This window comes from Colobus angolensis, unplaced genomic scaffold, assembly GCF_000951035.1.
Source record: "Colobus angolensis palliatus isolate OR3802 unplaced genomic scaffold, Cang.pa_1.0 Scaffold103, whole genome shotgun sequence".
NCBI lineage: Eukaryota > Metazoa > Chordata > Mammalia > Primates > Cercopithecidae > Colobus > Colobus angolensis.
In genome coordinates, this window is record NW_012111253.1 from 1669863 (window position 1) to 1688508 (window position 18646).

At 43.8% G+C, this 18646-nt stretch overlaps 1 protein-coding gene across 1 annotated transcript in view; it reads left to right on the top strand.

Moving 5' to 3' along the window:
- SNX30 (sorting nexin family member 30) overlaps nt 1-18646 on the top strand; it is a 140915-nt gene that overhangs the window by 32025 nt on the left and 90244 nt on the right. The window contains exon 2 of the mRNA XM_011941859.1: nt 18067-18258. Coding sequence (XP_011797249.1) covers nt 18067-18258 — 192 coding nt within the window. The remainder of the gene's footprint in view (nt 1-18066; nt 18259-18646) is intronic.

The following is an 18646-nucleotide window of genomic DNA, read 5'->3' on the forward strand; positions in this document are numbered from 1 at the left end:
CCTGGGGATGAGATTCCCCTTACCTCCTGCAGTAACACTGAATGTTCAAGCCAGATGTGCCCCTGCACAATGCTGTCTGACCACTCACATTCATTTCTGTAATAAGAGCAGACGCTGGTGGGGTCTTGTTTTATTTTTCCGATTCTGTTGGGGATTGCTGATGGCTAAGTGGAGCTGTGTGTTAATGGTTTCTGGTACTTTGGTTTGGATCTTCTCTGGAGCCAGCTGACTCTTCATCTCCTTTGAGAAGAGAAGTGGCTTGATTTATTTCTCTGCCACTGGTGGTTCAGGAGTTTCATTGTTTTAAGAAACACTAATGAAGAATTGCTTACCATCAGGCACTTCTCCAGATGCCACAGATGCAAAGGTGAATGTGGTAGTAGTTGGGGGTTTCTTGTCCGGTAGGTACCTGTTTAATGAAATCTCCGGTGCCATGGAGGCAGATGGTGGAGGACTACCAGCCTCTGCTCTGGAGTCTCCAGGCTGAGTTGTGCCTCTGCTTCTTACTAGCCGAATGACTTCGTGTCTTGTAACTTTCCTGGTCTGTAACCTATTCTCTTAATAAAACAGGGATAATAAAATTCCTCCCCTCTGCCACCAAGTTATTTTAAGGGGTAAGTGAGACATTTAATATGTAAACCGACTTGTACAGTGCCTGGCAGAGAGTATGAACTTAAACATTTAATTTCTTTATCTTCCCTTCCCTTGATTTAGAGCTATATGTATAGACTGCTGTGAAAAGGATGGATTTTGTCTCCAGGTACTTCTTAGCCCCAGGTATTTGCTTTCTATTTTGGAGTTTTGTTGTGTTTTTGAGTCAACTCATAGTCCAAATTTCCAGGCAATCAACTGGCCACCATTTGCTCTCTGCCAAGGGTGGGTCCATATGTCCTAAGGCGAGCACTCAGGCCAGGTGTCAGAGCCAGGTCGCAATGACAGTCTGTGGGCTGTTTGTGCAACTGGTCTCCTTAAATGGACTAGGGTCAAGATTCCCCATGTGCATTTCTGTGCTGAGGGCTGCTGGCTTGTGAGAGTGGAAAAAATGGCCTGAATCAGGTATCACTGAAGCAAATTACTGAAGGTGAGTGACCTGTGAGAGGCAACTGTCACATGGGTAAGAATATGTTAAGGTGTACCCAGTGACCTTGGTTTGAGCCTTTGCTGAACACAGTCATTTCAGTAGGACTTCACCTCATATCCTAAGGATGGGCTCTGTAGATGGCACCCAGGGCTGTTGAACTTGGGTTTATTCAATTTTGCTAGAATGATAGCAGTTTCTGATCCTCTGTAATTTACCTGTATTTGAAATGTGATTCCTCCTGGTGTGGCCAGACTGTTTTTTTCCACCTAGGAAACATTCCTCAGAGTATCTCAGGCCATAACACCTCTCATCTGCCCTTGCCTCTCCTGGTACCTACCCCCTAGGTTAGGTACTTCTGGGAGAGGGGTACCTGGACAGTTAGCGGCTCCCCAACCGCTCCGTCTCGTGTCTTCTGTGTTTCCCTCTTTATTTTTTCTGCATGCTTTTTTTCTGAAGTCTTTTTGTAAAATGTGTTCATGATTGCCGCTTTCAGCTTAGCTGTTACCTGTGGGGTGCACCTCAGATTGTTAAGCCTGCTATTTAAGATTCCCTCGGATTCTGGAGCTAATCCACTTTCCAGGCCTTATTTCCTGCTGCTTCCCCTGGAGCAGCTCATGTCCATTCAGGATGACTGGTCCCCTGCCTTCTTTTTTGCCTTCTGCACTTCACCCCTTGGCGATTTTGCTTGTGTGGTGTTCCGTGCCAGGAACGCCTTTCTCTTCCATTGAGCAGCTCCTCAGAGTTTATAGAGGACTTTCACACACATTCCTGATAATCTCCATGCAGCCTAGCCCGGGCTGGGTTTTGCTGTTTTCCAGTGAACGTCAGTAGGTTTAAGTGGTTTTCTTACGACCTCATAGCGGGTAGGAGAACTAGAATTTAAACCCAGGTCTTCTGCCGTCCTGCCAAGCCCAGGTCACACCTCCCTCTCTGAAGCCTTCCTCGGAGAACAGAATTATTCTGGCTTTCTTCTGAGTTCTAGTACACAGGTCACCTAAACCAGATTCCTCAAGCAAATTCCTTATTGGCTCCCTTTCCTCCACGTCTAGAATAACACCTAGCAGTCTGTGGGAGCTTGCTAAGTGTTTGGAAGAATACATGAGCGAATAGATTTTGTTTTCCATATCTTCTAATACGTGGTTTGGGGGAGTATAGCACCATGTTAATTAGGCTGCTTAAAACGCCCGTGTGTTGGAAAACATCTATGTTTGGGTCTATAGAATAAATAGGGAGTGATTATTTTGTCCCACTCTTTCTGCCATCTCATAGAAACATAATTATTTCATTACTTGAAGAAAGTTGCTTACAACACATTTAACTCTCTATATATTTTAGGAGTGTAATTTTTTTTTTTGGACACATAACTTCACTCTGTCACCCAGGGTGGAGTACGGTAATGTGATCACAGCTCCCTTGCAGCCTCGACCTCCTGGGCTTAAGCGATCCTCCCACCTCATCCTCCTGAGTAGCTGGGACTACAAGTGTGTACTACCATGCCTGGCTAAGTTTTTTTTTTTTTTTTTTTGGAGATGGAATCTCGTTCTGTCACCCAGGCTGTGGCACAATCTCGGCTCACTGCAACCTCTGTCTCCCTGGTTCAAGCGATTCTCATGCCTCAGCCTCCTGAGTAGCTGGGATTACAGGCATTTGCCACCACGCCCAGCTAATTTTTGTATTTTTTGTAGAGATGGGGTTTTGCCATCTTGGCCTGGCTGGTCTCAAACTCCTGGCCTCAAGTGATCTGCCTGCCTCAGCCTAGCAAAGTGCTGGGATTACAGGCATGAGCCACCATGCCTGGCCATGCCTGGCTGAGTTTTTAATTTTTTTGTAGAGACAGGATTTTGCGTAGGTTGTTGGTCTTGAACTCCTGGGCTCAAGCAGTCCTCCCACCTTGGCCTCCCAAAGTGCTAGGATTACTTACCAGTTTAGGAATGTCATTTTTAGCTAAATTTTGCCTAGCAACAGCTATGCTTAGGAGAAGCTTTGAGGAAAGCCACCTCTCCCTTAATCTATCAGCACCCTCTTCCACAGTAACCTTAACTAAATAATAATATTCTTCCTGATGGTTTTCTGTATTGTATGTGAAGTGGAAAGAAAAGCATCTTTAGAAATCCTTACAGCTTATTGATCTCTTGTGTATTGGCTTCAAGATAAGCCCCCAAGCCTCTCCATACAGATGGATACCCTGTAGTTGCTGCTGTACTAACATGTAGGAGCTGTCTCCTGTTTTTTTTTTTTTTTTGAGACAGGGTCTCATCCTGTCACCCAGGCTGGAATGAATGCAGTGGCACCATCTTGGCTCACCACAGCCTTGACCTCCTGGGCTTAGGTGATCCTCCCACCTCAGCCTCCTGAGTAGCTGGGACTGTAACCATGCACCACCACACTCTGTTAATCTTTTGTATTTTTTTGTAGAGACGGGGTTTTGTTGTATTGCCCAGGCTGGTCTCGAACTCCTGGACTCAAGTGATCTGCCCGCCGTGGCCTCCCAAAGTGCTGGGATTATGGGCCTGAGCCACCCTGCCTGGCCTCTTGTCTCTTTTCTGACTTCATTTTACACCTCATAGTTTACAGCTAAGTAAGGCTCTAAGAGTTTTTTTCCCTCATTCATTCCTTCACTTTCTTCCTTCATCTGTGTCTGTCCCTCTCCTGGTAGTGCATGGCCCTTGTTTGCAGGACTCATTTCTGTCTCTGAACTCAGAATGCCCATGTGAGAGGGCAAGACCATGACCAGTATTAAATTTAAGGCCCTTTTCTTTTATGTCTCTCCTTGACTTTTTTTTTTTTTTTTTAACTTTCCTTACCTGTCCTTGTCTGGTTACTTAGGTGTGAAATTCCTTTGAGCCATTTTGGTTTAGAATACCCGCTTCCTGTTTTTTCTCTTTTTCTTTAATGTTTTGACTATGATCAGACTCTTGGTTCAGGGCCTTTTTCTTTTCCAGTGAGTACACTAACCATGGAAATAGAAATCACCCACATTCGGTCTGAGTCACGTCAGTGGGAATGTGGGAATTCCATCTGGGGCGACCAGGTAGCCAGTCAGGTGGAGCTCCAGCCTGGAAGGCCATCTGTACTTCTGGGTTGTAGGCGGGCACACTTCAGGATTCTAAAAAGATGCTGTGGGGAAACTGTGTCTCAGGCCTTGAAAAGTTCCACAGAAAAACATCTCTTCCAGCTGCTTTGTGGTGAGATGCAGATCTGAATCAATACAACATTGTTGAGTGCCACAAACCTAGGTACCGTGCAGGGAGAACCTGTTCTGTATGGGGAGAAAAAAATGAAGTGAAAACACTGTGGAAGGAAGTCTGACCTATTTGAATGTAGTCACACGTTTCCTTCTCATTTAGCACATCCTCTTGTGTTCATTTTAGGTTTGGGTTGAGGGTTTAAGGACAGCACCCAGCCTTATATGTAGGGTGTGGGTGTCACAAATCATTAAATGTGGAAGTACTGTACTAGAGGGCAGTTTGAATGTGGGTTGCTCCAGGAGGTCAAAATGTGTTTCTGTTTCCTCTTTTTAGTTTAGAGAGACAGTTTAGAATCTGAAGTGATTTTTTTTCCCCTCCCTGGGTATTTTTGAGGTTCTAATAATTATAGGTTCCCTCCCAAGAAGCTTAGATGTAACATCTAAGCTCCCAAGAAGACTGACATTTGCATGTGCACAATTTTTGGCCCCCAGGGTGCCTGTGGGTTTCAGAGAGACAGTCCCTACTGTAGAGGAATGGTGAATTTTTGGTAATTTTTGAGTCAAGGATGGTTTGTTTTTTGTTTTTTGTTTTAAAAGATGGAGTCTCGCTCTGTTGCCCAGGGTAGAGTGCAGTGGCGCGATCTTGGCTTGCTGCAACCTCTGCCTCCCGGGTTCAAGCAATTCTTCTGTCTCAGCCTCCTGAGTGGCTGGGACTACGGACACGTGCCACCACGCCTGGCTAATTTTTTTTTTTTTTGTATGTTTAGTAGAAACAAGGTTTCGCCATATTAATCAGGCTGGTCTCAAACTCCTGAACTTGGGGGATCCACCCAAGGCAAAGACACTTTTCGTCTTGCTAAAAGTACAAGGGTTTTGCAGCACATCTGAGAAGTGTGGGCTGTAAGAGTGGGTTAACAGTGACCACTTGGCATCTGCTGTTGGGAGTTGAGTCCTGCCCTGTTCCTCACTTGAGTGTTTTTTTTTTTTTTTTTTGTCCTTGAGAAGGTTTGGGCTGGGGTGATGATTAATCAACAAGCACATACTCAGCTCTGTATGATATGTTGTTTCCTCCTGGCCTTCGTTCTGAAAACCCTAAATGCCCTTTTCTTGGACTTTCCTTAGGCACCTGACTTGTTGGGTCACATGCCGAGTGCACTCCGCGTGTGTAGTACCATGTCAGATGGTAGCATAGAAACATGTCGATGAGAACCAGGCTTTGTAAGATAAACAGATGGTACAGTTAAGATGAATTGGGCGAAGGGTAGGAAAGGAACTGTTGTTTATGAAGGGGTCATTCTAGGCATCTTCTTCCTACCTAAGAGGAACGCCTGGATTGTGGTGTAGCACAGCCCTACCTGGGCTCCTCACACACCACTCGAGGGACCTCATGCCTGTTACGTATGAGACTTTTCCTTATGTGTAATAGAGACAACCTGGATGATCTCTGGGGGTGATTTTACACCCTAGACCCTTGTGTGATTTTGGTGCAGAAGTTTCAGTGGAGGAATACCTTCCTTAGCTTTACAAATTTTCAGTTGGCAAGATCCTGAGAATGAGGGTCAAAGTGGGCAGAAAAGGGAGCAGGATATTGCAGGATTTTTTTTTTCTTTCTTGAGGCAGGGTCTTGCTCTGTGACTCAGGCTGGAGTGCAGTGGCATGATCTCGGCTTACCACAGCCTCAACCTCCTGGGCTTTTAGGTGATCCTCCCACCTCACACTCCCCAGTAGATGGGACCACAGGCATGCGCCACCACGCCCAGCTGATTTTTGTATTTTTTGTAGCAATAGAGTTTCACTGTATTGCCCAGGCTGGTATCAAACTCCTGGGCTCAAGCAATCCTCCTGCCTTGGCTTCCCAAAATGTTGGGATTACGAGTGTGCCGCTGCACCTGGCCCCAAGAGCAGAATTTTAGGTCGAGTTGTGTTGTGTCTGTGTCCTCTGGGAAGGTGAATTCTGTCTTTGTAGGAAGCTGTCTGCTTGGACTGTTGAGTCCTCCGGGTGGCATGCATATCCTTGACCACCAGCAGAGGCAGAATTTTTGTGTTGGGGATCTTAGTTATTGTTAGGAACAGGCTCTCGGAAATGCCTCTCATCCTTGATTGTTGGGGATTTCTCAGCCTGAAATGTCCTGGCCAGGGTCTCCCCCAGCCTTGTTTTTCCATTTGGCAAATCTGCTTACTCTTCTCAAGTTGCCCCATCAATTCATGGAGCTCTGTTCATAACCAATATTGCATTGCATCAGAGTTAGAGGTCTCGTGTCCATATCCCCAGCTAAAGTTATTTAGATGCTATATCCTGTTTTGTTTGGTAGCACTGCATTGGGACTTTGGCTTTGTGTATTTGGTGTTTAGTATGTGCTTGAAATACTGGAGCTTCCTTAGAAGGAATGAACAGGGATCATATATAATAAATGCAGCTGAGAGTTGGGGAAAATCTTGGCTCCTAAGAATCATAAGAATGTCTGGAGAAGTGAATGTTAGTCTGAAGATTCTTAGAAAAATCTATTAACAGACACTGGCAACTTTGCCAAGGAATGTGGACTTGGGCTCTTTAATTTTGACTTTATGATCCTGTTAAGAGGTGTTCTTTTGCATCAGGCCAATGGGTGGAATTTGCTTGAAGGGCAGGTTTTCTAATAGAAAACCTATGAAAAACATTTTCAGTTTCTGAAGAACTTTAGCAACAAAACTTTGAAACAGGCGATCTCTTAAACCATGTCTAAAGAAAAAGTCTTGCTTTATAAGAAATGGTCCTGAATCCAAAGTAGAAACACGTAAAACTGTTCAGGGGGATACTAACTTAGAAACCATAGGCTGTGGGCCTTGGGCACTTGGAGATACTTGTACAAGCAACCTTGGAGTTTTTGGAGAATATTTGAAATGGGAATTCCTGGGCTGTGTGGCAAGGAAAACTGAACTTCCTACTAATAAGCAAGTAGCAGCGCAGAATTTGAGACATACTGTTAATAGTCAAGATACATTTGAATAACTCTCCAAAAAAAAAAAAAAAAAAACCAAAAGAGAAATCTCTATGTCTTAGTATTCCCTACTTTTTATATCATTGTGTCCTATCTAGATTGTTAAAAATTATGCAGACATTTTAATGATTATATGTACTAGTCAGCTTTGCTGTGGTAATAACTCCAAAAATGCAAAGGTGTGCAACAAACATGAATTTCTAGGTTATGTTGTGTGTCAGTGGCTGTGAATCAGCTTCTCTGGCCCACTCCTGCAAGTCTTCCCCTTCCAAAGGAGCAGTCCCTGTTTGGGACACACTGCTTTCAAAGTCGAGGAGCAAGGGAGCTGGTGGAAGCCTGCGTTGACTCTTAAGGATCTGCTCTGATCCGATGTACATTCATGTACCGGTGGCCAGAGCAAGTCACGTGTCCAAGGCCGAAGTCAGTGTGGTGGGGAGTTGTCTTCCTGTGGGAAGTCACTTGGCAATAAGAAGAATATATGATCCTTTTAAAGGAAGAGAAGATAATAATTGTGAACACGAATGCAATCTACCACTTTTTCCCAGAACACTTGGTAAATATAGCAGTTCAAGTTTACCATTTAAAAATGCTTTAAACACATTTTCTCCCTATTTTGTGTATTAAAAATTTTAGATAATTTGAGAGGAGCCTGACCTATTGCCATGAAGTGATGTGGCAGATCACTGTATGAGTTCAAGTATTCTTCGCTATATTATTGCAGTACCTAGACTTTCCAGAATGGTTTTGAATTATGGCAAATACTTTATATCTGAATGTAGTGGACATGCCTTTGTGATTTAAAAGGTTTCTTCATTTTTAAAATATGTCCACTACATTTTTGACGGTTTTATTGTTATTGGAGATAATTTACAGAGCATGAAATTCACCATTTTAAAGTATATAATTGTGAGTATATATTCACAAGGTTGTGCAGCCATCATCGCTATCTAATTTTAGAGTATTTTGTCACCCCAAAAAGAAATTTGGTCTTTATTAAGCTGACTCTCCCTGTTCCCCCTACCTGCAGCCCCTGGCAACCAAGTCTGCTCTCTGTCTCTCAGGATTTTGCCTGTTTTGACATTTCATATAAATGGAATTATGTAGCATATGGCTTTTCTCATCTGGCTTCGTTCACTTAGTAATGTCTTCGAGATTAATTGCTGATGTTTTCTGATAGATATTTTTAAACATATTTAGGAACTTTTTTTTTTTTTTTTGAGATGAAGCCTTGCTCTGGCGCCAGGCTGGAGTGCAGTGGCTCAATCGCACTGCTCACTGCGACCTCCGCTTCCTGGGTTCAAGCGATTCTCCTGCCTCAGCCTCCCAAGTAGCTGAGACTACAGGTGCACGCCACTATGCCCAGCTAATTTTTGTGTTTTTAGTGGAGATGAGGTTTCAGCATGTTGGCCAGGATGGTTTCAATCTTTGACCTCGTGATCCACCCGCCTTGGCCTCTCAAAGTACTGGGATTACAGGCGTGAGTCACTGCACCCAGCCGGGAACTTTGTTTTTACTTCTTAATTTTACTTAGAGATTTAAATGGAATGGCTGATACGAGAGATACCAGTAAGTATTTTTGGTAGTTTTGCACATAAGTATCTTCAACAATGGTTATATATAGAATCAGTTAATGTAATAAATTGTATTGATAAATTTCCTAATGTTAAATCATTCTTGCTTTCCTGGAATGCATTTGACTTTATCCTGGTATATGTTTTTTTTCCCAAAAATTCTTTTAGTTTACTATTAGCTGTTACTTTATTAATGATGTTTATACTTGTACTCAGTTTTCTTTTTTGTCCTAAAATTTTGATACCAGATATAGATAGTCATCATGAGATGATTTGAAAGGTTTCTCCATTTTAAAATTATGTCTTAGAATATTTGAATAAAGTAGGACTCATTCTTTGAAGATTCGTGAGTGCTCACTGTAAAACACTTGGGACCCAGCTTACCTCTTAGTGGATGCTCTGTGACAACAGTTTTGTGGTTATTTATCTGTTTAGGTTTTTTATCTCTATTTAATTTCACTTTGATCACATAATTTTTCCTAGAAAGCCAGCTAGCGCATGTAGATGTCCAAATTTGTTTGCATAGTTATTCATAGCACAACCTTTTAATTTACAATCATACATAGACGCAACTTCTAAATAGTTGTTGTCTGTTCCCTTTTTCCATTTTCCTCTTTTTTTATTTTTTATTGAGACAGCATCTCACTCTGTTGCCCAGGCTGGAGTGCAATAGTGCAATCTCTGCTCACTGCAACCTCCGCCTCCCGGGTTCAAGCAAGTCTCATGCCTCAGCCTCCTGAGTAGCTGTGACTACAGGCTTGAGCCACCACACCTGGCTAACTTTTTGTATTTTTACTAGAGACAGGGTTTCACCATGCTGCCCGGGCTGGTCTTGAGCTCCTGGGCTCAAGCAGTCCACCTGCCTTGGTCTCCCGAAGTGCTGGGATTATAGGTGTGAGGCCACTACACCTGGGCCATTTTCCTCTTTCTATATTGGTCAGATTTCCTAAGTTTTAGTTTATCTGATTCATCTTTTAGAAGAATTAAATTTTGCTTTTGTTTATAACTTTTGTTCTTTTCTGTGTTAATTTATGCTTTCATTTTTAAATTCTCTTTCCACTTTCTTTAGGCTTTCTTTTTTTCTTTTTCTTTTAATGGGACCACAGAGTAAGTCTGGCCTAAAGGGTTCTGTTTTATGGACTTCATTTTTGTCAAATGCATGTTTATCTGTTATTGAGCACTCTTGCTTTTTTGTGTTTCGGTTTTCTTGGGTCTGAGTGATGAGCTAATGCTAGTTTGACTTGTTTTTATGGTTTACTTGCCTCTGATGAGGTAATAATTCAGGCCTGCTATTTGTCCCCATCAGAACAAGTGAATTATTGGATCCCCTGTGTTTCTACTTGATGTTGTTAGCATTGTCTTAGATCCATAGATGACTCGTTATCTGTCAGATGGGAAAGAAGCCTGGCTTTCTCTGTGTTTTAGCTGCTCCCCACATCTCAGTAGAGCCCAGAGCCCCCAGCATTTGCAGTCTGGCCTGCTTTGGCCTTGTTGGACACACCCCAGGGCAGCCAACCCCGATGCCTTCATGTTCCTATGAGCTGCTGCTTCCATCTCTACCCATCATGGCAGGGAGAAGGCTATGTGGGCAGGGTGCCCTCTGCTGGTGGCCCACACTTGGTGTATTTGTCTGTGCTTGGCATCCCCTTGGTCACAGTCACAGCAGCCAACACCTTGGTGGTCCTGGTTTGCCCCACTGCTGAACCTTCCATGTCCTCTACTCCCCACTGACAATCACACTTTCAAATTAGGGTGCGTGTAAAGGGGGTTCAAGAATATTTTCTACTTATTAGGTAACCTCAATAACCTGAAGTAACTTCGGTGACATAGATTAGATTACTCTTAGTACTTTTTTCAGTTGTGGCCCAGGTGGAGCCAGTAGACAGACAACCTTTGAAACCTTTGGCATTTGGATGGCACCCTTTCCTTGTTTCCAGTATTGACCCGACTCCAGTCACTCTTTTTCTTGTTCTTTTTACCTCCACTGTTTATTTTTTTTTTTCTTTCATTCTCTAGGTTAAATTAGTATCTGGAGGGTGAAAAAAGGGAGAAAGCAGAGGCTTGTGTTCAACTCACTGAGTTTATCTAGAGGTCTGGCTTTCTAATTTTTTAAATGAGTGTGTCACATTACACATACAAACATGATCGCTTCCTGGTTATTGAGCCTTTGGGATTTTTCTAGGTTTCACTCTGTGTTCTTTGTATCATGAACATCTTTGAACAGAACATTTTTGAGATTGTCCCTTTGAGTTTATTCTCGAAAGTGGGCTTAGCTTTAATTTTACAACAAAATCAACAATCAAGAATATTCAGTTTGTATAGAATATATTCATTCTTTTTTTTTTTTTTTTTTGAGATGGAGTCTTGCTCTTGTCACCCAGGCTGGAGTGCAGTGGTGCAATCTCGGCTTACTGCAACCTCCACCTCCCAAGTTCAAGCAGTTCTCCTGCCTCAGCCTCCTGAGTAGCTGGGATTACAGGCGTGTGCCACCATCCCTGGCTAGTTTTTGTGTTTTTAGTAGAGATGGGGTTTCGCCATGTTGGTCAGGCTGGTCTTGAACTCCTGACCTCGTGATCCACCCGCCTCGGCCTCCCAAAGTGCTGGGATTACAGGTATGAGCCACCATGCGTGGCTGACACATTCATTCTTTTTTTTTTTTTTTTTCCCGAGACAGAGTCTCGCTCTGTCACCCAAGCTGGAGTGCAGTGGCCGGATCTCAGCTCACTGCAAGCTCCGCCTCCCGGGTTCACGCCATTCTCCTGCCCTCAGCCTCCCGAGTAGCTGGGACTACAGGCGCCTGCCACCTCGTCCGGCTAGTTTTTTGTATTTTTTAGTAGAGACGGGGTTTCACCGTGTTAGCCAGAATGGTCTCAATCTCCTGACCTTGTGATCCGCCCGCCTCGGCCTCCCAAAGTGCTGGGATTACAGGCTTGAGCCACCGCGCCCGGCCGACATGTTCATTCTTTAAGCATCTGCCCTGTACCTGGCACGAGGGAGGTAAATTAAGACAAGTAACATACAGTCTGTGTATTCAGAAGAGCCATCATTTTATCCTTAATGTAAAGACACCTTGACAGGCTTTGTCAGGCTCCTCTGAGACTAGATCATTCACTTGCCCACATTCCTCCAATAGAATAAAAAAGAGAAATTAGATTGTTTTAGCATGACTTGTTTTTATTAAAACTATATTGGCTCCTAGTATATACCACTCTCTTTTCATAAATCATATGTTCAATGTAATATAAAATTTTACCAGTGATTTATGTTAATTTAATATTCTGTCTTGTGGCTGGCTGACCATAATGGTGTATCTTAAAATTGAAATTCTTTGAAACAGAGGAGTTTGTAAGGCAACCTCACTCTGCATCTGTCTTCCTAGGGTAAAGTAAAAGGGGGAAGGAGGAAGAAATGCTCTTATAATGGAAACCTACATAGTGAAAATTGGTATTTTGCTACAATGGGGAGTTTTCATTATTAATCAACTACGTGGTTGTAACTCTTCACAAAGGCTATTCTGGATATCCTTTGTTATAGTAAAATCATTAAGAAAATATATTTGAGGCCCCAACTGTGGGTCTCAATGCAATTTTAATTTGCAGCAGCATTTATTGTGTGTCTGCTATGAACCCAGCCTCAGAGTTTATAAAAGGATGCAAGAATACTTAGAAGTACGTGTGTGTGTGTGTGTGTATGTGAGTGAGAGAGAGAGTGAATAGTGATGTAGCATCCACCATGTACCAGACACTATTCCCACTGCTTCCATATACTAACTAACTCAATCTCACTACACCTATTTTATAAATGAGGACAATGGGGGCTTAGAGAGATTAAGAAGCTTGCTTAAGTTGCACTGCTACTAATTAGTGGTACTGGGATTCAGAACTGGGCATTCTGGCTCAGGTTAGCCTCAGTTGCTTGTCATTCCACAGACATTTATTGAGTACTTTTGATAGGCAAGGGATTGAATTTTGTCATTTCTAAGATTCATTCGTTCATGAAATACTTACTGAGAACCTACCATGGGCCGGAGTAGCATGGTCTCTGCTCTTAGGGAATTTGTAGACTAGTGGGGAATCAGTCAGTCAATACATATATAATACATTTTCAAACAGTGATAAGTCCTGTAAAGAAAATAAAGCCAGAGAAGGGGCTAGAGAGAGATGGAGGGATGCAGAGTTATTTTAGATTTTATGAGCTGAGGGGGTGTCTCTGAGTAGGTGTCATTTGAGGAGAAACCTGTCTGAGGAGAGAAGCCAGCCATGGGGGGGATCTGGAGGGAGAAGAGTGCTCCAGGTAGAGGGAGCAGCAAGTGCAAAGGTCCTGATGTCAGAATGAGCCGGCACAGTGCGTGGTCCAGTTATGGAAGACCGTTGTTTCTAGAGCTGGGGAGAGTGTTGGTGGTGAGGTCAGAGAACAGGGTAAGGGCCAGGTCACTTTTGGCTCTTGCAGATTATGGGAGGGAGTGTCGATTTTCTTCTGAATGTCAGGGGATATCTTTGGGACTTTTGAGTAGGGGAGTGATGTGTTTTGATTTATGATTATTATTTTTTTTAGAGACAGGGTCTTGTTGTGTTGCCCAAGCAGGAGTATAGTGGCACGGTCACAGCTCATTGCAGCCTCAGTCTCCTGGGCTCAAGAGATCCTTCCGCCTCAGCCTCCCAAGTATCCGGGACCACCAGCGAGTGCCACCATGCCTGACTAATTTTTAAAATTTTTGTAGAGACAAGGTCTCTTCATGTTTCTCAGGCTGGTCTCTAACTCCTGGGCTCAAGTGATCCTCCCACTGCCTCATTCTCCCAAAGTGCTGGGATAACAGGCATGAGCCACCACACTTGGCCTGATTTAAATTTTTAAAGGAGAACTCTGGCTACAGCATGGAGAACAGACTATGGGGTGACAAAAACAAAGCAGGAGGCTTTTGTGTTGAGCCAAGGAATTCCCTCTCCTGGAGGGAACTGTTGGTCATAATGGTGATAAAAGTTGGTCGTAAAGGTGCTGCCACCACCCGATACCTGCTCTTGAGCTCAAATCTCTGTGTCGCAAACCGCACTGCTGGAGGATGCTGATGGAGAAGCAGCCTGTGTCATTCAATTCGCCTCACCCTCTGCCCAGGCCTCCTGAGATGCACATGCTTTCCCTCCACATTCATTGCTCATGGGGACCCTATCTTGAAGGGAGTCATTTTGGGATAAACTTGTATTAAGACCCTAAGGAAGAAAAAGTTAATTTTCCCTGACTGACTTTAAAAACAGAAGCTTCGGTCTGGCACGGTGGCTTACGCCTATAATCCCAGCCCTTTGGAAGGCCGACACAGGTGTATCACAAGGTCAGAAGTTCAAGACCAGCCTGGCCAATATGGTGAAACCCTGTCTCTACTAAAAATACAAAAATTAGCCAGGTGTGGTGGTATACGCCTGTAGTCCCAGCTACTTGGGAGGCTGAGGCAGGAGAATCGCTTGAACCCAGAAAGCAGAGGTTGCGCTGAACCAAGATCGCACCACTGCACTCTAGCCGGGGCGACAGAGCAAGACTCTGCCTTGAAACAACAACAACAAAAACCCTAGAAGCTTCATATTTACTTAAAGGATTTATGGCCAGAGAATAGACATGAGAGACAGCTTAGGGACGGAAAAAGACACACAAAAGGGATTCAGCATGGGAAGAAACCCTGGCCTAAGAATCAGACACCTGGGTTCAACCTTTGGCATAGCAGATGCCAGTGTCTGTACATCTGGGCGAGTTACTTAACTTTTTTGAGTCTGCTTCCATGTCAACAGAGATGATACCTGTATTGCTAACCTCACGAGGCTGTCAGGGGATATGGTGAAGTGAGACTGGGAAGCACTGTGTATGGCTGTGTCATCTCCATCTAAGGTGGCAGCGTCACTGCTTAGGAGATTACAGACCCCGGTAGCCTGTCTGCTATTCTCATGTCTCACGTAACATTCCAAGGAACACCCTGGGATGAAGACTGGGGGGTTTCCCATGGTTGCGTAGTCCTAGGAGGGAAGAATCTGGAGTATGCGACAAGATCTGATTGATTGACTCTCCCCTCCCTCACCCCCAACAACTGGTTCGAGAACTAGCTTCATACTGTCTGGCCAAGACATTTCAGATCTTTATGTGAGCTGTTCCTGGAAGGTTATTGGCTGAGGTTCCCAGGGCAAATGTTAGGGGAGTTGGCTTGAAGTCACTACCTGACCTGGGGAGGCAGATAATCACACACACGCACGCACACACATGATGAGCGAGGCACAGTTGCAGTCACTGGGGACTCACAGTGTTTGTGGATAAGTCTGATATATAAATAAATGATTAAAACTACAAAATGCTTCGGTGGAGGTGTCTTCAAAGTATTGAGAAGGGTGTGAGTAATTCTACCAGGGAGTGGGTCAAGGAAAGTGTTAAAGGAGAGGGGATTCAAGCAGATTTCTGGAAGATATTTGGAGATTGCTATGTACAACAGATGGGGGACTTTTCCAGCAAAGATAAGGGGCATGAAACCGCTGGGTGGTTCCTGGGAACTGGTCCTTTGGATGTGGAAGGCGGTGGTAAGAAACGAGGCTGCTGAGATCAGGCCAGGCTGGATTGTGGGAAACCGCTGTCTGAGCTGATTTTGGCATCTCTGCCTTAAGATTGTGAATTCTTTTCTTTTTTTTTTTTCAAGACGGAGTCTCGCCCTGTCGCCCAGGCTGGAGTGCAGTGGCGCTGGGACTACAGGCGCCGCCACCTCGCCCGGCTAATTTTTTGTATTTTTTAGTAGAGACGGGGTTTCACCGAGTTAGCCAGGATGGTCTCTATCTCCTGACCTCAGCCTCCCAAAGTGCTGGGATTACAGGCGTGAGTCACTGCACCCGGCCATGAATTCTTTTCTTTTGTGCACTGTCTATCCACTGACAGAGCTGTTCTGAGGCCTGGTGTGCTAGTGTTGATAAAATGTAAAGGAGGGCCCCTGTGAGGCCTAGCGTGGCATCCTGCCTGAGGTCAGTGTTTAAATGTTAACTGAAATGACCAAGACATGATGGTTATCCTGGAGTTCCAGAGAAGACATTGTCCCCCCGTACAAATCCCCAGACACTGGGGTGTGGACACCGTGTGTCCTGTGGTACCAGTACATTGCAAAAGCAGTCCCATCAGTGGCTGCTGCTGTAGTTCTCTTCTGCAGTCATGTCCACACTGAGAGGGGCTGCTGAAGGTGTGACGTCCCAGCTGATGAGCTTGTCCATCTGCCCTGTAGTCAGAAGCATAGCAGTAGAGAAGTGGAGGGGGTAGGTCTATTGCCATGAGTACCTTCTGTGAAAATGGTACCCTTTTAGTAATTACAGTTTTTTTGATATTACATAAGTATGTGATTAAATGATCTGTGGTCAGTGGAAATGGGAGTTGAAAGTGCCTTTTCTGTGTGCTTTCCATTACCCCCCAAGTTGGGTGACATCGCCCTTGACTCCAGGCCATGCTTCTTCCCTCTGCCCGTGTCCCATTGCTCTTCCCAGATGTCCCATCATCAGCTACAGCTCATGGATGTGACTGCTAGGTTAACCTCTAATTTCCTGTACGTTCTCTTACATGGTGGCTAGGTCATAACTCACCTGCAGAGCTCCAAGAGGAGAGAATATGAGGAAAGCACCCTCTGCTCCTCACCCTGTGATCTGATGGCCCACAGGTCACCAAGGCTCTTCCCAAGATGTCATGTCACTTTCTTGCCATATTCTTTAGTCTCTGTCTCCCAGTTATTCCAAGGTGACATTAAGAGGCCTTGACATCTGCTGCTAGGCAGGGCTCTGTTCTGTTACCAAACCTTCAAACTAAACAAGATAACTAACTAGGCCTTGTCAGTTTCACAGCCATTTTTTTTAATATTGTAGGGACATAATTTATTAATTGGCTTCTTCCTAAGACCTAAAGAGTGAGGTCTGTAATTTTAAAAACCTATCCTTCCCTTCCTTTCCTGGCATTTGCCCCACTGACCACCCTCCTACCCACTACTGTCTTTTAAAAACATTGTGGAAAATTTTAAGCATATAGAAAAGGGAGGAGAATTGTATAATGAACTTGCAAGTACCAGCTTCAACGGTGATCAACTTGGGCATCTTGTATCATTTATATCCCCACCTACTCATCCTTAATTATTTTGAAGCAAATGCCATTTTATTTTATTCATAAATATTTTAGTATATAATTTTAAAAGATGAAAATTTTGTAAAATCATACTTCCATTGACATACCCAGTGATTCCTTAATATCGATATTCAGATTTCCCTAAATATCTCAAAATCTTTATCTTTTTGTATCTTGTTTTAATGGAATTGGTTGATCTCTTAAGTTTCTTTACATCTATAGGTGCTTGCTCTCTCTTTTCTTTTTTTTTGAGGTGGAGTCTTGCTCTGTTGCCCAGGCTGGAGTGCGGTGGTGTGATCCCGGCTCACTGCAACCTCTGCCTCCCAGGTTCTAGCAATTCTCCTGCTTCAGCCCCCCGAGTAGCTGGGATTACAGGCTCACGCCACTATGCCTAGCTAATATTTGTATTTTTTTTTTTTTTTGAGACGGAGTCTTGCTCTGTCGTCCAGACTGGAGTGCGGTGGTGCAATCTCGGCTCACTACAAGCTCCACCTCCCTGGTTTATGCCATTCTCCTACCTCAGCCTCCCGAGTAGCTGGGACTACAGGTGCCTGCCACCATGCCTGGCTAATTTTTTGTATTTTTAGTAGAGAGGGGGTTTTTTTTTTTTTTTTTTTTTGTAGAGACAGGATTTCACCATGTTGGCCAGGCTGGTCTTGAACCCTGACCTCAAGTGATACATCTGCCTCGGCCTTCCCAAAGTGCTGGAATTACAGGTGTGAGGCACTGCGCCCAGCCGGGTTTCTTAATGTTTACCTGGGCCCACGTGGTGGTCTTGAGAAAGTGGGAAAAACAGAGTCTACTCATAGGGATCTTTCCTTGTTGAGGTTTGATGATGGTGGGGCTATTATGTTCTCTGCCCTTGAACTACTTGCTCATGTTGGTTTCTCCAGCACCTCCTAAAAGATAAATTGGCATGAAATTGATTCAAAGCAGTACCATAGTTTGTTTCTCTTGGTGGTAAAAGATTCGTTCACTCAAGAAGCCACTGAATAAGGAGAGGCTCAGGTGTTTCAAAAGTTATTTTTGGATTTTAGAAGTGTTTATTGGTTTGGCTAAACCAGCTGCTTTTGCTGATATTCTCCTGTATGTGTTTTCATTTAATTTTAAGGTACTCTTTTCTTCTTTTAGGATCTCATTTTGCCCAATGGTGGTACTCCAGCAGGTACTTCAAGTCCCGCTTCTTCATCTTCCCTTCTCAACAGACTTCAGCTTGATGATGACATTGATGGTGAGACTAGAGATCTCTTCGTTATAGTCGATGATCCCAAGAAGCATGTGTGTACAATGGAGACCTACATCACCTATAGGATCACCACCAAAGTAGGTCCCTGTGTTATAGAATGCCTGTGTTGAGTAGTCTCAGGGAATTGGGGTCTACCTCAGTGAATTTTGCCTTTGCTCTCCCTCTCATTGTACAACTCTGTTCACCTTGATCACACTTGTGGGTGTGGCTTTTTGAGAGAATAGATGTAATTCAGATGAAAAGATTATATATAATAGTTTTTTAAATCTTAGAATGAGGAAGAAATTATGACTAAGATTTTTCAAATAAACATTTAATCCCTATACTTGCACTTATTTTTTACCATGATACTATTTAACATGTTAATATCATATTACTTCTGAAATTTATGAATCATTATATCAACCTAAATCACTGTGATGAGACCATGAATAAAATTTGGCCTAGGGCCGGGTGCAGTGGCTC